The sequence below is a fragment of the Canis lupus genome, chromosome 32 (assembly GCF_003254725.2).
Source record: "Canis lupus dingo isolate Sandy chromosome 32, ASM325472v2, whole genome shotgun sequence".
Classification (NCBI taxonomy): domain Eukaryota; kingdom Metazoa; phylum Chordata; class Mammalia; order Carnivora; family Canidae; genus Canis; species Canis lupus.
The window spans coordinates 9,647,564-9,665,380 of record NC_064274.1 but is presented as its reverse complement, the minus strand read 5'-3'; the positions used below and the strand labels follow the sequence as shown (position 1 = coordinate 9,665,380).

Here is a 17,817-nt window from a genome sequence, read left to right as displayed (position 1 = left end):
TTGCTTTTTTAATTTTGATAATTTTTAACTTTCTCCTGAACACACAAGGATCCTAGCACAAAGTAATTTAGGTCATTACTGTACCAATTAAAATATACTGTCAAAAAAAATAAAATTAAAATAAAATAAAATATGCTGTCCGTGCCCAGTATTTTAGTTCTTTTCCTTTAGCATCATAAACTGCCAATATTATAATATTATTGCATACAGTTGGGTTTTTTAGATTCACCTAGAACTCATTTTCTTGGCTTACTACTATTTCTTGCAACTTGGTTCTTTATTTTAAGGTTATTTTCCTTTTTTTTAAGTTAAAAAATCAAGTTTATTTTTCCATATCAACTACAAATTATTTGAAAAAAATATGAATGTAGTGCCTCTTACAATAATATCAAATCAAATCAAATAAATTTCTGGTTTCTAGTTCCATATATAAGAAGCTTGGAAATCATCACTCCATCCTAACAAGAAGTAAAAAGGCTGAACAGATTGAAAGTCATCAACTCTTTTGGATCTGTAAGAGAGAAAGACACAGAGAGAACTAATGTCCCAGAGCAAGAGAAACAGGCACATACAGGGATTCATGTCAAGGATAGAAAAATCTGAACTATAACTGACAAATTTCTAGAGACTCAGTGTGGACAACTCTCAGATTTAAAAACTCCAGGTGGAGTCAGTCATGTGGAAGCACAACATTGTGAGATTTACCCCAAGACTTTGATCAGACTCCTACAGAAAATATCAGAGAAAAATGCCTCACTTTTTCCATAGTGGGAGGGGAAAGGAACCATTTTGAAATACACCAGAACACTCTGTTTTTCTTATTTCTTTTTTTGTCTTTAAGTTTTCAATTTTAATTCCAATTTAGTTAACATACAGTGTTTTATTAGTTACAGGTATACAATAGAGTAATTCAACAATTCTACACATTACTCTGTTTTTCTCTCTACCTTCATTTAGGATTTTTTTCCTTAGCCTTTGTTTATTTACTGTTTCTCAAGCATGTAACTAGGTGTGGATTTCTTTCTTTCTTTCTTTCTTTCTTTCTTTCTTTCTTTCTTTCTTCTTTCTTTCTTTCTTTCTTTTCTTTCTCTTTCTCTTTTTTTTTTTTTTTAATTTATCTCCCTTGGGACTAACTGGGTTTCCGAAATTCCAGCCTATCTCCAGTTTCTGGAATTTCTCAGTTTTCATTTCTCTGAATATTTTCTCTCTCCTATTCTTTAAATTATTTCCATTATAAAACTCTGGTTGAACTTAAAAGTAGACATTCACTTATTCACCATATATTGCTGACCACTTACCATGTGTTGGACATTTTTTTGTTTCCAGGTATATATCAGGAAATAAAAATGACATAATAAAACTTACAATAAAAGTACTGTAGTAGAAGGGATGATGACTAAGGAATAAGAGGGTCAAAGTGCTAGGTTGTCTCTGTTTTTAAAAATTTAAATATGAGAAGTTTCGTCAAGTATGCCTCATATGGCATGTTTTCTTGATCTCATATAGACCTGATTATCCTTTCTTAATCTTCCTTTTATATAGTGTTATGCCTAGAAATGGATTTACTCAAAGGGTCTTAACAGACTACAGTTTTCCAAAATTCCCCTTAAATAGAACTTTGTATTTCTGTGAGTGTTAGTTGTTTTTATTACTTCCTTTGTTTAAAGTCCTTTTATTTACCAATTTAAAAAGGACTTTGATATTTTTCAGCTAAAAGATACAGATGTCAAATTAAATTACCTCAAGACTTCTTCCCAGTTTCAAAATGCAGGTGGAGTCAGAGCCAGCCTTTATGAAGCCAGAATATCATACAGCTTAAGGAAGGTATTTCATGAAAACAATAGTTTATTTATATTACAAATATCAAATTAGATACAGAGTCTTGTAAGGGGTTTGTGCAAATGAGATGTCCCAAAGATAAACTTTCAATAACTTAATAAAAATTCTACTGTTGGGACAACATATTAATATATATTAGATATGCTTATATGTGAAATGTCTATTTTTTGCTTTGTAAGGAAATATAGGTTACAGTAATGAATAGATTTATAAGACAAAATGGATTGTACTGAGATCCATATACATCATGCTTCGAATATTAGCCTTTGGATATTTTGTGTCCCATTGTATTCCATCGATAATCTGCTGTCAGTGACCAAATAGCCTTTACTCAAATTGTCAGCTTTGAGTTCCTTAATGTGTTTTGGCTCATAATATTTCTTCTTCCTGTGCTCGTTTATAATGAAAATAAATGTTAGTTACTATTGTGCATTAAGTCACTTATATTTCATGTTAATAGAGTTTAAGGGGGACTTTTGAGAGAAAATGAACATTCAAATAAAAAGAGTGAAAATAATTTTAAAGTAACAAAAGAGCTCAAGACATAGTCATAAAAATTTGGATCCAGAACTCTGTCATGTATGTATATATATATTTCTATCCTCATCTTTAAAATTGTCCTCAGAAGTAAGAGTTCTTTTGAGAACAAATTCATCATAGAGAAATGTGGAGTAATTATAGAAATAAATCATCAAATATTTTGAACCTTATATTAAATTAAATAGCTTTTGTAATTTTTATGAGCAGCACCCCACAAGTGATAGCAATATATAATTTTCATCCTTCCCTAAATGATGATGGTCAGAACCCCTCTCCCTCTGCTGGAACACTGTGTGCCACTTACTGTAATTCCCCATCATTTTTTCAGGAAAGTGACACAAGGAAAAGGGATAAATATCAGGATCTTTGTTTTTCACTGAAGTATTTCCAGGTGACTGACCCCTAAGTTTTCCACAGCAAATAGATGTGGGTTAATCTTTTGATGATATTGACCCTATTCTAACTTGTGTCATAGAACTGAAATAGTTTGGAACTATGTTCTTAAACTTGGACTCAGTAAATCACAAGAGACTTTTAGTATATTCTACATTAATATATCTCAAAACATAGTCCAGGGACCATCTGGATTGCAATTACTATTGATATTTTTTAATATCATATAAGACTTATGGACTCAGAATCTTGTAGATCAACAGGGAGTGGGGAGGGACCTGTATTTTTGTAAGTTCTCTATCTTATGAATATTCAAGTTTGGGAGCCACAGTTTATATCATGACACCTAACAAATGGCACAATGCAGTACCAAGGCACCTAGTTGGCTTGCAAGATAGAATCGCCTCTCCTGGAACTCTATACAGACAGGTCTCTTGGGCAAAATTATCTTTAAAAAATTTAGTTAAGAATTTAGAGACAAACACTGGTATTCTCTAAGTTTCAAATAGATGTGAGAATTTTTTTACAGAAAATATTCACTATGAGACAGAATAAAGTAAGTCTGGATTCATAGAGATGTCAACTCTGGAAACCATATTCATAATAACAAAAAAGTAACCAATGATGGAAAAAACATAAAAAAGAAGTTACAATTATTCAAAGAGCGTAATAGAATGAGGCCATTAAACAACTTTATGGTTCCATTTAGTAGCTTCTGGAAGCTTAAATGTGCATAGAATAAATTGGGTTTGTAATTATGATCCAAAATACCCAGAGAAAGACAAGGATGTTTTGAACATTATGTTCAGGGTAGTTTGTGATATGTTTTAGAAAGTTTCCAAACCAAGGCAGTTAAGCTAAAAGGAGTATAAGAAATGTAAATTCTTAGCTAATTGATAAAATTAACTGGAATATTTTTCAATCTCAAGATTTCAGATACTTAATTTTACAATCCATACTTCTTTGTTTTATTCATCCTTTATGTTTTATTCATCCTGGTTGAAGATGCTAGAAATAGTCACTATTTGCACATTATCTTGTCATCAAAATCAAACTTTGGTAATATGACTATTTTTTATGTAATGAATTTAAAATTAGATGAGAAAATTGTCAAATAATTTCTATTAGATGACATGGTTCTATTTTTATTAAATGCTTTTTAATTATATTAAGTGTGATAATTTCTAAAATAGATCAAAAGTATAGAATATATATCATATATATTTATATTTTGTTTATATTTGTACATAGATAAATATACTACCTTTTTGATAACTGTATAGGCTGCAACCTGTAGATAGATATTCAGATCCTACTCAGCATAAAAATTATGACTTACGAGTGTTGTAAAGCAAATAAATCCTTTTACAAAATAACTTTAGCCATTCTTTTAAAAAATATTTATCATATTTTCAACATATAATAATAAAAATCTAGTTAATGTTTTATGTATTTTTAAAAATATGATCATTGTGGAAATCTGATAATTTAAAAATTCTTACAAAATATATCACCTTATTATCTATTTAAAATATTAATAAAATTAATTATTTTATGTGTGAATATGTTGACCTAATAGAGTAGGGACTCAGTTTCAGAAATATTCTTTAGGACCCATGACAAGCATGCTATCAATTTGATGGTCAAATGAAAGCAATTTCTATCACATCAATTCCAAAGTTGCTCTTTTCTTGCTGGAATTCTTTTTGGTTATTTTTTGTTTTTTTTCTTGCTGGAATTCTTGGAACAAGCACTGGACTTGAAGCCAGGAGATATGACTTCCAATCATGGCTTATATTTGGTTAATTATGATTATAAAGAAAAATCATGTAGTTAACTATGAATAGTTGAACATAGTCATTCATGTTGAGATCCTGTGAACATCTGGAAAACAAGCACTTAATACTTAAATATAATTAGTCATGTTTATAGGAACAAAGAACTTGAGATGGATTAAAAGACAACTATACCACATATTTGCAGTTAGAATATTCAAATACTACACTGACAATAATAAAGATTCTTGTTTTCCTCCTTTTTGTAATCCATTATATCTAGGACCATTGTACTCTTCATCTAAAAAATGATCTAAGGTAGGAAGCACACTGAATGCCTCTATAGATTTTAATTATAGTTTGGAAAATGAAATATTTTGACAGTTTTTGTTTAACAACTTTTAGAATATTTGACTCTCTTAAAATACCGTGGAATTGTCCTAAGAATACTATTTTACAGGCAATTTTTTTGCTGAATAACTTTGTAACTTTAGCTAATTGTAACAGTGGAATACAATAGAGTGTTGGAAGTATTTTCCAACTTTGCTAAATGACTCCTTTATGGAAAATCTGACAGTTTCTTTGCCCTTATTTTTTTATTTTTATTTTTTTTTGTTTGACATCAGGTCTTCAGAATTCTAAGGAAGTATGATCAATGATTAAATGATGGCTTGGTAGGGTGTGAAAACCTAACTGGATTAGAGAGTAGACCTCTTTTCATAATTTACAGTGTAAGCATGGAGATTTAACCTTAATTAGTGTTTTCTACTTATACATGAGTAGTTATAGCTTACCTATGTCCATAGTTCTAACATAAGTTTTTGTCTTAGAATAACCTTTAATTCTAACCTTTGTTATCTTTTAGTTTCTTTATTTCTAATAAGTTTGACTTACTGCTATATTCTCATGCACATTGTAACTTAATAAACTTTTATTGAAACATGTTCTTGTTTAATTATTCCTACTGTTCTGTAAAGGAATATTCTGCATTTTTTCATACCCACCCTTCATTTTGTAATATTACACAATCATATATTTTTTAACCTAATAATTGAGAGGATGTGTAATAATTTAAATTTTATTCAGCAAGGTTATAAGGGAGATAAGAGAGGATTTGCAAATTAGTTTGATATTATCTTTGTTCAATCTTTTATCTACATTATATATTTATTTTTGTTAAATACAGCTAATGTTGTCTTTTGTCAGGACTGCTGATCTTTTTTAGTTCAACCTCACTGAATAACTAGGGGTAAAGATTTTACAAATTTCAATTGAGTAATACTATGGTTAGATCCCTGAACTGTTGCAAATTATAGAAATGTAATTAATTAATACTAAAGGATAGAGTTGTAGAAAAATAAACAATGTAAGAGAGAGCACTGCCTGTGTTATTGTATTTAAGAATAATTTCTAAGGCCTCTATCATTCGTTGACACAAGGCAAGGAAATTTGGTTGAAATCAGCTTCTTCCAGTTGATTCTTCAGAGTTTTCATAGGTAATATTTATCATTCTCAAGGATCTGATGTATCAAATGTTAATGATAGATGAAAAAGAAAATGTCAGTCAGTGAGTATGTCTGTCAAAGATCGATCCTCAATTTTGGGAATATTAGTTTTCAGAGAGATGTAATATTTTCTGTACAATTCCCCATGATTAATATACTTTTGAAATATATACACTTGGATGGAAATCTGTTGTCTTAAGCTGAACATCCTATATTTATCCTCATACTTCATTGAAAGCAATACTCAGGAATGCAGGGCTTACTATCAGTAGTAATAAAAATAGGTATGAAACTGTATCTGCTTCTATAACTAGAATTTTTTAAATATTTGGTAAAGAATAAATTATTTTATTATCAAAAATGATACTGATCCCATATTTAATGCATTAGCAAAATGAACAGATTATGAAATTTCCTATTTCCTAGGGAAAGGAAGAAAAAAATTCTTAAAATGAATTTTTAAAAATGTAAATGAATCTTATAAAATGTTTATGTATTAGTCATTTTAGAAAACAAGTGATTGAGGTAATTTTATGATAAAAATTATTATTTTGCATCATATTTTTTCGCATTTAAATCACATGACTGAATAGAAATTTACCTCAATATAAGAAATTCTTCTGTTATTTAAATAAATACCTTTTCATCTTTACAACTCAAGAACTATTTCATGATATCCTACTTTGTTAAGTAATGTTAGTTCCCTAAAATTGTATTTATGCCACAAGTGAATTTAAAATTCCAGGAGGATTCATTGTCTGACAATTCTGGTTTCTTACTTTTTGTCCTTTTTTGCTTATTAAACTCCAATTATGTTGGTGATTTTTCAGGATTTTGAGAAGCAGTTAGTCTCCCAACTAGTGAAAGGCAAGACCTAGTAGGTCTACACTTTTTTTTTTTTTGCCCTTAACTATTCAATTCTCAGATATTGACCAGTGGAACAAGGTAATTGAACAACTAGGAACACCATGTCCAGAATTTATGAAGAAATTGCAACCTACGGTAAGAAATTATGTGGAGAATCGGCCCAAGTATGCAGGACTCACCTTCCCCAAGCTCTTCCCAGATTCCCTCTTCCCAGCGGACTCTGAGCACAATAAACTCAAAGGTATGACCATCAGCAACAATCTCAGAAGCACTGCGTGGGTGGTGGATTAAACAAATTATAGAGATACCTCTCTTTAACTTGAACTACAATAATTTAAGGAGTATTTTTTAAAGTTTTGTTTGTTTGTTTTACTAAGAGCGTGTGGTCAAGGATTTTGGAATTGTGTGGATATTCAGAGGGAGAGGTAGTAATAAAGGATGTGACAGTGGCATGGGTTACCTATGTCATGAGGCTTATTTGGAATCTTAAAATTCTTTTGCAGTGTAACTCTAAAAGACCAATGTGATATACATTGAAGTAATTGTTCTAATTCTTTTTATTACCTGGAGAATATTTCAACACAGTGTTTTGTTGTAAAATCTTGGAGACACAGGTGTTTGAGTTTTCTATTATTTATATTTTATGGAATGTTTAACTACCGATTTTTCATCTTATGAGTAACCAGTGAGATTTACTTACACATTTTATATTCAATAGAAATATTTGCATCAATAAGTAATTCTTTCTGCTACTATGTCTGTAGTTATGAACTTCAGTGGGATGCCTGGGTGGCTCAGTGGTTGGGCACCTGCCTTTGGCCCGGGTCATGATCCTGGGATCGAGTCCCATATTGGGCTCCCTGCAAAGAGCCTGCTTCTGCCTCTGCCTATGTCTCTGTCTCTGTCTCTCTCTCTCTCTCTGTCTTTCATGAACAAATAAATAAATCTTAAAAAAAAATAACTTCCGTAACAAATCTTAGTTTCTTCAGCTACAAACTGAGATAATAATGCCTTAGTCATAGGATTAGAGACGAGGGATAAATTTGGCAATGTGTAAAATATACTGTAAATAATATTCTATTTCTTATTTTAATTTAGAACATTTTAGGGAACCTGATTTTGAAACAAATTTGTTTTTTTCCTTGCCTGAGCTCAAATGCTGTCCCTGAAAATCTGTGTGAGCCTGGACAAGTTGTCTGATCTATCTATACCTCCCTTAACAAATGAAAGTAGGAAGTGTCTACCTTAGGATCATTGGGAGAATTAACTGACTAAATATTTTTGTCAAACACTTAAAACAATGCCTGGCTCATAGTAAATACTCGGTAGCTGTTAGACATTTTTTAAAAAGTAATAATTATTATTTAAAATATAATGATATATATCAAAAAAAGAATAAGGATGCATGCTTTTGAAATTTTTCCCCAAAAATTCAGTGTATAATTAATTAACTATAGACTTAACTTACAGACATAATTTATAGCAAATACAGACTTAAATGAGACAGAGAAACTTAAAATGTGGTGCCATTTTCCAGGGTCTTATCCCCAGTCTTATATGTCGTGGATTGTAAGTGTACAGAACTGTTCCTGTGTTCTTGACAGTTTCATTGCACAATTGGGTTGCTTCCTTCAGTTGACTTGACACTCTGAATGACAACAGATGAAATGATTACTAAGATGGCTGCTTTTTTTTTTTTTTTTTTAAGATTCTATCCATTTATTCATGAAAGACACAGAGGGGGGGGGGGCAGGCTCCATGCAGGGAGCCTGACGTGGGATCCGATCCCGAGTCTCCAGGATCACACCCTGGGCTGATGGCAGGGCTAAACCGCTGAGCCACCCTGGCTGCCCTAAGACTGCTGCTTTTAAAGATCAACACTGCCTATATATTCCAAATGGAGATTTGAAGAACTTAGTGTCTTTATAAAGCTAATTGGCATGTCAGGCAAAAGTAATCTCTTTATCTGAAGACACTTGTAGTGTAACAGTATGGGGATGTTAAAAGCCCTAATCAAATTATTTGGGATAACGACAGTACTTGTAGAAAAGCTATTAAATAACATACCATGCTTCATAATATAATTCTGACTTTCTTGAGTTTTTTTTTTGCTTTTTAATTCAACTTCAATCTCCATGATTATATTATTTTTACAAATGATAGGCTAGTTTATATATTTATAATTATTTAATGATAATTTTAATATAATAATTGGTAAATTATAAAGACTTCCACAAATAGTAAGAGGGAAGAATTTGTTGTTATTTAAAAAGAGTGTAAGACATTTACTTGCAAATAAAAGAATGAGAAAGGAGGAATTGAAAACTTTTCTTCCTCCTTATTTTGTTCCCTTCAAATACTATTGATCACTGTTCCTTAGAGACTAGATTCTTTGGTATTACTGTAGTTCATGCCTCGATAGATTCGGAGCCCAGGCCAACCCCCACCGCTTTTAAAACATAGGGGATTTGATGGGAGAATTTTTGGGAGGTGGGTGTATGTGTCTGGGTATAAAATCAGAAAGATCTCTGAATCAATGAAATGAATAAATATAGCCCTATTGGGCCATTAAAGGAGGGTCATGGAACAAACAATATTTTCACCATAAAATTTTCATATCAGTTTGGAGATGCATTTTCTGTTTTATGTCTAAAGTTTTATGTTTGTAGAGATTGAAAACTGAGTGTCTTTTAGCATTATTATTAAATAAATACACTTACTGATCATCACCATTTAATTTTTTTGGGATCTCTGGCACCTTGCACTACCTGACACAGAGTAGATATTTAGTATTTTATATATTGAACTATATCAATATGGTTACTGAGATGTGTGAATTCTTTCTTCAAATCTGTCCCCTCCTCTCTATCCTTGAAACTTCTGTTCCTATTAAAGCCCTCATTGTCTTTTCAATCCTCAAAAAAAGTCACCCCAACCTCTTGCCTCCCTCTAGTATCCCTTTTGTCCTATCTCAGAAAAGCTTTTAAAATGAGCAATCTATATCCACTTTATCTGCTTCCTTTTTAAAACTTCATTCTATCACATTTATATATATGTATAAAATACACATAAAATATATTAAAATATATATATTCTTCCCTCCTCAGAGGTAACTATTATTTTGTTTCTTGATTATTCTTGCAGTCTTTTTCTAAACGTTTATATACATTAATAGGAAGAGAGGGAAATATTTGTTGTTTTAGTGAGAAGGGGTAGATGTATACAAATGATATAATGATCTATGCATCATTCTTGCAACTTTGTTTTGTTGCTTAACAACATGTCCGTGTGAGTACATATAGATCTCATTCTTTTAAATTGCCAACTACAATTCCATGGTATAGTTGTACCATAGCTCATTTTTTAAATTATTTTTTTGCCCTCTGGATAGAAATTTAGACTTTATTTTATTTTTTTTTATTTCATAACCAACACTATAGTGAACATCCTTTCTGTGGTTTTTTTTTTTTTCATGAACATGTACAATTGTTTCTATAGGCTGTATACCAAAAGTGGAACTGCTGGATCATAAAGTATTCACATTAAAATTTTAATAGTCCTGGGATCCCTGGGTGGCTCAGCGGTTTGGTGCCTGCCTTTGGCACAGGGCGCGATCCTGGAGTCCTGGGATCGAGTCCCGCATCAGGCTCCCTGCATGGAGCCTGCTTCTCCCTCCTCCTGTGTCTCTTCCTCTCTCTCTCTCTCTGTCTATCATGAATAAATAAATAAATAAATCTTTAAAAAACAAAACAAAAAAAATAAATAAAATTTTAATAGTCCAAATTTGCCTTGTAGAAACATTTATCAATTTAACACTCACAACAACATGAATGAAATTACCTGGTATGAGTAAATGTTACACCTTTTTCTTTTTTTTCCAATCTGGTGAATAAAAAACATTTCATTGTTTCATTTTGCATTTTCCTAGTCACTTGGTAAAGTTGCCCAATGTTTGGAAGGAAGGTGGTAGTTTATCTTTGTTTTCTTAATTTTCTCTCCCTCCAACAAATTTTCCTGACAAAGTCAAAGTTTTACTAATTGTTTCTCTCCTTCATTGTTTCAGCCAGCCAAGCCAGGGACTTATTGTCAAAGATGCTAGTGATTGACCCTGCAAAAAGGATATCAGTGGATGACGCCTTACAGCATCCTTACATCAATGTCTGGTACGACCCTGCCGAAGTGGAGGCGGTAAGGCATAGTAGGCTTATTCACTTTCCTTCCACAAACAAATCAGAATAATTGGGTGCTCAGTGGTGAAAACTGCAAGAGAATTAGAACCCAAAAGCACACACAAAGGATCTTCAGGCAATTCCTAAGTCACAAAGTTATTACCTTCCTCTATAAAAGTTATTTTCTTTCACCCATATTTTACATGCTTTTCTTTTTCAGGGTTTTCCATGAGAGCTGATTTATCCAAAAAGCCTTAGCTGTCCATGACACATCCATTTGCTTTTGTGAAATTGTTAACAACCCCAGTGTTTGCTTTTTTATGCTGAATTTCCAACTTCTGATGCAAATTAAGTAGCAGAAATCGTAATAGAGAATAAGGTGCTTTGCCTCTCTTTCCTTAATAAGATGCCTACCATTACTCAAGTGTGGCACCACAAGCATTTCGCAGATAGAGCTTTTACCAGGCCATTGGTGACTTTGTGAAACCTTACATGGATTAGATGAGAAAACCTAGGTAGTTCAGTGCAGAGTAGTTCAGGTTTATTCTAAATTCACTGACAAAGTAAGATGAACCTCCATATTGTAAATCTAGGCTGAGTTTAAAGATCTTCTCTGAAGCATCACTTTTTTAAAAACTATTTCCAACCATTCAATATCTTTCCCCCAATCTCTTTCTTATGTCTTTGCCTTTCTCCTTTTCTGCCTGGAGCCAAGGCAAAGGATTATTGTTGTTGCCTATGTGTGTTCATAGGCCTCCTGATGAGAATATCCTTTGGTCTCTTTTTTAAATGTTGCCATCAGCAATGTTATCTTCTCCTCAAAGAATCAAAATCTCCTCAAATTCTTAGAATACCTCTGCTAAATGATTTTTTTCCTTTTTTTTTTAACATAATAGCTTCAAAGTACTTTGAATTGGTTTTTAACACCTATTTGAAATACTCTCTTTACTTGTTTTCTCATATCTTTCTCTGTATTTCAAAGTATTCTTGTTTGAGCCTAATTTTGTTTTGTTTCAGCTTCCTTTTGTTTCATTGTGCGCCTGCCTACTTTGAGATGCTGGATTCAGACTGACATAATTCTTATCCCTTTATCTTTCACCAGAAAAGTGAGAGCTGACAGATGGGAGTGGGAATTAGGGAGAATTAAACTTTGTAAACATAATATTCAAAAAACTACTTTTCATAGTAACCCGATGAATCAAAAAATTTTGAGGAAAACACTTTAGTGATAAATGAGTCTCTCAAGTGTGGAAACTGGGGTGTTAACAATCCTTGATGACATATTCTTAAGATCTGCTCTCTTAAGCATCATTTCACAGTGATGTTGAAATTTCAGTTTGCTTAGAATTAATTTTTAGTCACTTGATTTGATTTTTACAAAATAAAATCCTAATTTTTTTTAAAGATTTTATTTATTTATTTGAGAGAGAGGGAGAGATAGTGAGAGAGAGCACAAGCAGAAGGCAGGGAGAAGGAGAAGCAGAGTCCCTGTGAGCAGGGAGCCTGACATGTGGCTGGATCCCAGGATGCTGGGATCAGGACCCGAGCTGAAGGCAGACACTTAACCAACTGAGCTACCCAGATGCCCCAAATCCTAACATTTTTATGGGTAAAAGATAGAATCACTTTTCTCTCACTCTTAGGAAATACTTTCAAAGACGTTCTTGGGGTACAATGAAGTAATGAAGTCAGTAAGAGAAAGTATGATATATAAATATGTGAAAAGTAAGTGTAAATATTTTTCCTTTGATGATTTTCAAGAAAGTACTTTAGGTTATGTTGATAAAAATTTTAGACCAACACAAATTATTTAAAATTGTTGCTCCTCATTTATTTTGATCATTCAAATCATGTGGCATGTTTATTTTTTCTTACATCTAATGTAATGTGTGTAATCTGTTTTTAATGGATTGTGGCCCAGAGTTTAATTGGAGTCATAAAGTCTGCATTTGTAATTCACTTGGGATTATGTTGCCTATAAAAGAAATAGTTGTTTAGATTCTAAACATATTAATGAATAGCATCAGTGAGTTTTTAAATTTAACTTTTTATGAAAAATTTCTTCAAAGGGTAAAAAACGTAAGATTTAGGGTGCTAAAGTGGCTAGAACCTTGTTCTTCTTCATTTCAATATTGTCATCCTGGAGAGTAGATAGTAACAATATAAGATGTGGATTTTAGGGGAAGGATTTGATAGAGCCTGAAGGTTTAGGAAAAGGGATCAGTAAATGCACAGAAGAACAAGCAGGTATTTAACACTTAGGCTAGGATCATTGATTATACAAGGATAAACATGTTTTACATGTAGACATGTTGCAGGGAATAGGTCAGAATTCTGACCCTAGGGCAAGGATAATTCATTACTTTATAAAATGTATTATACAAGTCACAACTAGGAAGAGACAGATTCTAAAGATGCTAGAAGCAATGGTCAGCTATGCTTTCTGCAATGCCCTTAGAAAATGCCTTTGTTATTGCATGTGAACTTACATTTAAAATAAAATAACCTTTCTTTATGGATGCATGGCAAAGCTATAATTTCCAAGGTATATTTTCTGCCAAGACTGCCAAGACCGTTCTGTAAAATAAACTCTGGTGTATTCTATAATCCAAACAAATGGAAGTATCAAATAATCAGAATTTCCATGATTAAAAGTTTATCCAGGATATCCAGGCTCAAGCAGCCTTCAAGTAACTCACATGATATTACAAAGGGAAGGAAATTCAAAGATGAGAGGAAAGAAACATATATTTCATTGCAAAAAAATGAGGCAAATGGAAAGGGAAAAAGGAGAAACTGCAAGAGAATGTGATTTCTTCAGGGAAAGTAGGAAAGCAGGAAAGGAGAAGAGAGAAATGCTATGTGTACTAATCTATTCATCATAACTTACCACTTGTTTCCAAAAGTGCCAAAGTACTAAAATGAAAAGAGAAGAGCTTATGAATGCTGTCATAACTCGAAGAAAATTACTCATGCAACCATGAACTTGAGAAATTTAAAAGTTGAATGTCAAGGTTAATGGTGATCTGTGTAAGAGTGCATAAAGAGTTTTAAAGTTGTAACTGCTCAGATTATTAGCAAGCTCTTATTCAAATAATGTTCAGAGTAAAAAAAAACAATGTGCCCCAAACAGGGTGCAAAGTCCACATTTAGTGTCAATGCTTTCTTATAAGATAGTTGGAAGGCATTCTAACTCTGTTTCAGTATTTATCAAGAGGGCAAAAACATCATATACAAATGCAATGCATTCTGTTGTATACATCTTCACAGGCATGAAAGATGGGGTAGGTTTTTACATTTCTGCTCTCCCACTTACTAGCTGGCCTTGGTCAAGTTTCTTAACCTTTCTTCAGCTCAGTTTTCTAAATTAAGAATAGGGAGCATTCATACTTAGTGCATATTTACTTACATAGTACTTACTCAGAGAATATAAAGAGTTAATGTACATGAAGTGCTCAGTACACTACTGTAGCTAGTAGGGATCATAGAAATTCTTACTATTGCTATTACTATTACAACTTTTATATGCAAAGCTCAACTACCTTTTGATATTTAGAAAGATACATATATTTAGTAAAAAAAAAAGACCAGCTGGCCAAAAAATTGTAAAAGTATTCTATAACATTAAAAAAAAATCCTGGAAATTATGTAGCTCCTACAAGATTTTAAACTGTTGGTCCTTTTTTGGCTGAAATATGCCCACTTCTACTTTGTCAAGTGTAAGAGAATTCAGTGCCACTTATTTAAGCCAAAATAAAGGCACATTATATAGCTCATAAATCCTCATTATAATCAACTTAATGAAACTAAAGGATATTCAGGACTGTTTGGGGAATCACTTTAAATATATTCCCTGTGCTCTGTTAGAAATATGGAAACAATGAGGATCAGTTGCCTTATTTCTACAAGATTCTTGAGTTTAGAAACTCTGTTAGAGAAGAAGGTGGCTTTCACTTTGCAACCTCTGAGAGTAGGGGCATAGAGGCATATTAGGGGCATCATCATGAACTACAAACTAAAGAAGAGTTGATTATGTTTCATGGCACATGAAAAAGGAATTTAAGAAGAATATAAAATGGAACCCTTTTTTTAAGCACACTTTTATTTCTCTCAGAAATTCTAGAGCACCCTCCTGCATTGCTAGTAGTGGAAGAGGGAGATAGGAGAGGGAAGGGAGGGAGAGGTGATACATTCAGTGACCAAATCAAACACCTCAAAACTCAAAGTAGTCCTCATAGAGAAGCCAATTAAAAATGTAGGAGCAGAGAAGGACTTTTGTTTATTTCTCAGTTCATGACAGGAAGGAAGGATTAGGATTTGTCACTAGAACCATCATCCAACATGGGACTGGTACTGGGGACCAGGCTCATGACCAGCAGTGTTTAGCCAAGTCCACTGTTAGTTGAACTTTGTCTCAGAGAGCCTCAGATACAATCTTCAATGGTCAAAATGTTATTCTGGAAAGCTGGACAGAGGGGCAGTTTGAACCAGTCAGGCTGTTGTTATCTAAGAATTCCTTTCTCTAGTGGGCAAGCCCTGGGGACTTGAGAACCCAGAAAAGTGATGGCAGGCAACACAGGACCATCTGAATGGTAGCTGAGACAAAGTTACAGGAGGGAATGCTAGAACAGAGGCATGGAATGTGGGGCTAAGCTGAGGAGTAGACTGAGGAGAGAGGTTGGAAATGTTTTGATTGAGAATATAAGTACACATGTCATCCTTATAGAGACCAAAGAAAAGGTAATTAATCCAATCAGTTTGGGTAGAATGTGATTAGGGAAGCAAGGTGGTGTTGAACTTGTTAATTGTTTCTTGCCTAATTCAAGATTAATTTGGGAATTAATTTGGCTGGGTGGGAATTTAATCTACCTATACAGATCCTAAATTAAACAAACCGGTCTTCAGATTCACAGTGAGAGTATAATCCCAGAAACAGAGTTAACATTTACACATGTTAGCGTTGAAATTCAATAAGCCTAGAATAGTCAGTAATGTTACACATTACTGTTTGTAACATAAGGTAATTAATAAAGTCATAAATATTTTACTGATATTATTATTTGCTATTTCATTCCTTTAGGGACTGTTATTTTTTGCCTCCAGTGAGAAGATTTATAGGAACAAGCAAACTTGACTTATATTAAGCTCTTTTATTGCAAGGCCATCATAGATTTCATGCTTTTTTTTTTTTAAGATTATTTATTTATTTATTCATGGAAGACAGAGAGAGAGAGAAAGAGAAGCCGAGACACAGGCGGAGGGAGAAGCGGGCTGTGGGACTTGAACCTGGGTCTCCAGGATCATGCCCTGAGCCGAAGGCTGACGCTCAACTGTGGAGCTACCCAGGCATCCTGATTTCATGCTCTTTGAAGAGAGTTACTATCTGATGTTGCTTTGGCCATCTTCTTGTTTGCTATTGTATCTTATCTATCTTATCAGTCATTACCAAAGAAAGCACGTGGAAAGGATCACCAACTGTACAGGAAATATGCATTTTTTCAATCTTCTTGTGGCATAGATATCTAATGTTTCTTTTATTTTTTGAAGTCCCACTTCCTTTTTTTAAAATTGTGGTTGACACATAATGTTACATTAGTTTCAGATACAACATAGTGATTCCACAAGTCTATATGTTATGCTACAAGTGTAGCTACCGCCTGTCACCATTCAACACTTGGGATCCCTGGGTGGCGCAGCGGTTTGGCGCCTGCCTTTGGCCCAGGGCGCGATCCTGGAGACCCGGGATCGAATCCCACGTCGGGCTCCCGGTGCATGGAGCCTGCTTCTCCCTCTGCCTGTGTCTCTGCCTCTCTCTCTCTCTGTGACTATCATAAATAAATAAAAATTAAAAAAAAAAACACTATTACAATACCATTGATTATATTCCCTGTGCTGTACTTTTGTCATTATGACTTATTCATTCCATACTGGAGGCCTGTATCTCCCACTGCCCTTTATTCATTTTTCCTATCCCCCATCTCCTTCCCTTCTGGCAACCATCAAGTTTATTTTTTGCTTAGTCTGTTTCTGCTTTTTGCTTATTTCTTTACTCATTTGTTTTAATGTTTAGATTCCACGTATAAGTGAGATCATATGGTACTTCTCTTTCTCTGTCTGACTTATTTCACTTAACATAATACTCCCTAGGTCTATCCCATGTGTCTCAAATGGCAATATCTCATTCCTTTTTTGTGGTGGTGTAATATTCCATTGTGTGTTTTGTGTCTGTGTGTGTACACACCACATCTTCCTTATCCATCTATCTGTTGATGGGTACTTAGGTTGCTTCCACATCTTGGCTATTGTAAATAATATTGCAATAAACATAGGGTTCATATATCTTTTCAAATTAGTGTTTTCATATTCTTTGGGCAAATACCCAGTAGTGGAATTACTGGATCATATAGTATTTCTATTTTTTAAAAAAGATTTATTTATTTATTTGAGAGACTATGTGCATACATGCACGCATGAGCAGGAGGAAAGGCCGAGGGAGAGGGAGAGGGGAAGCAGATTCCCCACTGAGTGGAGAGCTGAACCAGGGATCTCAGGACCCTGAGATCATGACCTGCGCTGAAACCACGACCTGGAAGCTTAACCAACTCAGCACCATGCTTAGCCCTATACTAAGGCACCCCTAGTATTTCTATTTTCAATTTTTTAAGGAACTTCCATAATGTTTTCCACAGTGGCTGCACCAATTTACATTTCCACCAACAGTGCATGAGG

The 17,817-nt window shown here is 33.4% G+C and overlaps 1 protein-coding gene across 8 annotated transcripts in view; it reads left to right on the top strand.

Annotated features, from left to right (window-relative positions):
* Positions 1-17,817, top strand: part of MAPK10 (mitogen-activated protein kinase 10) — a 298,702-nt gene that overhangs the window by 238,659 nt on the left and 42,226 nt on the right. For all 8 annotated transcript variants that reach the window (XM_025425571.3, XM_025425548.3, XM_025425608.3 and 5 more), the window contains 2 exons: positions 6,978-7,160; positions 10,983-11,107. In XM_025425571.3, coding sequence (XP_025281356.1) covers positions 6,978-7,160; positions 10,983-11,107 — 308 coding nt within the window. The remainder of the gene's footprint in view (positions 1-6,977; positions 7,161-10,982; positions 11,108-17,817) is intronic.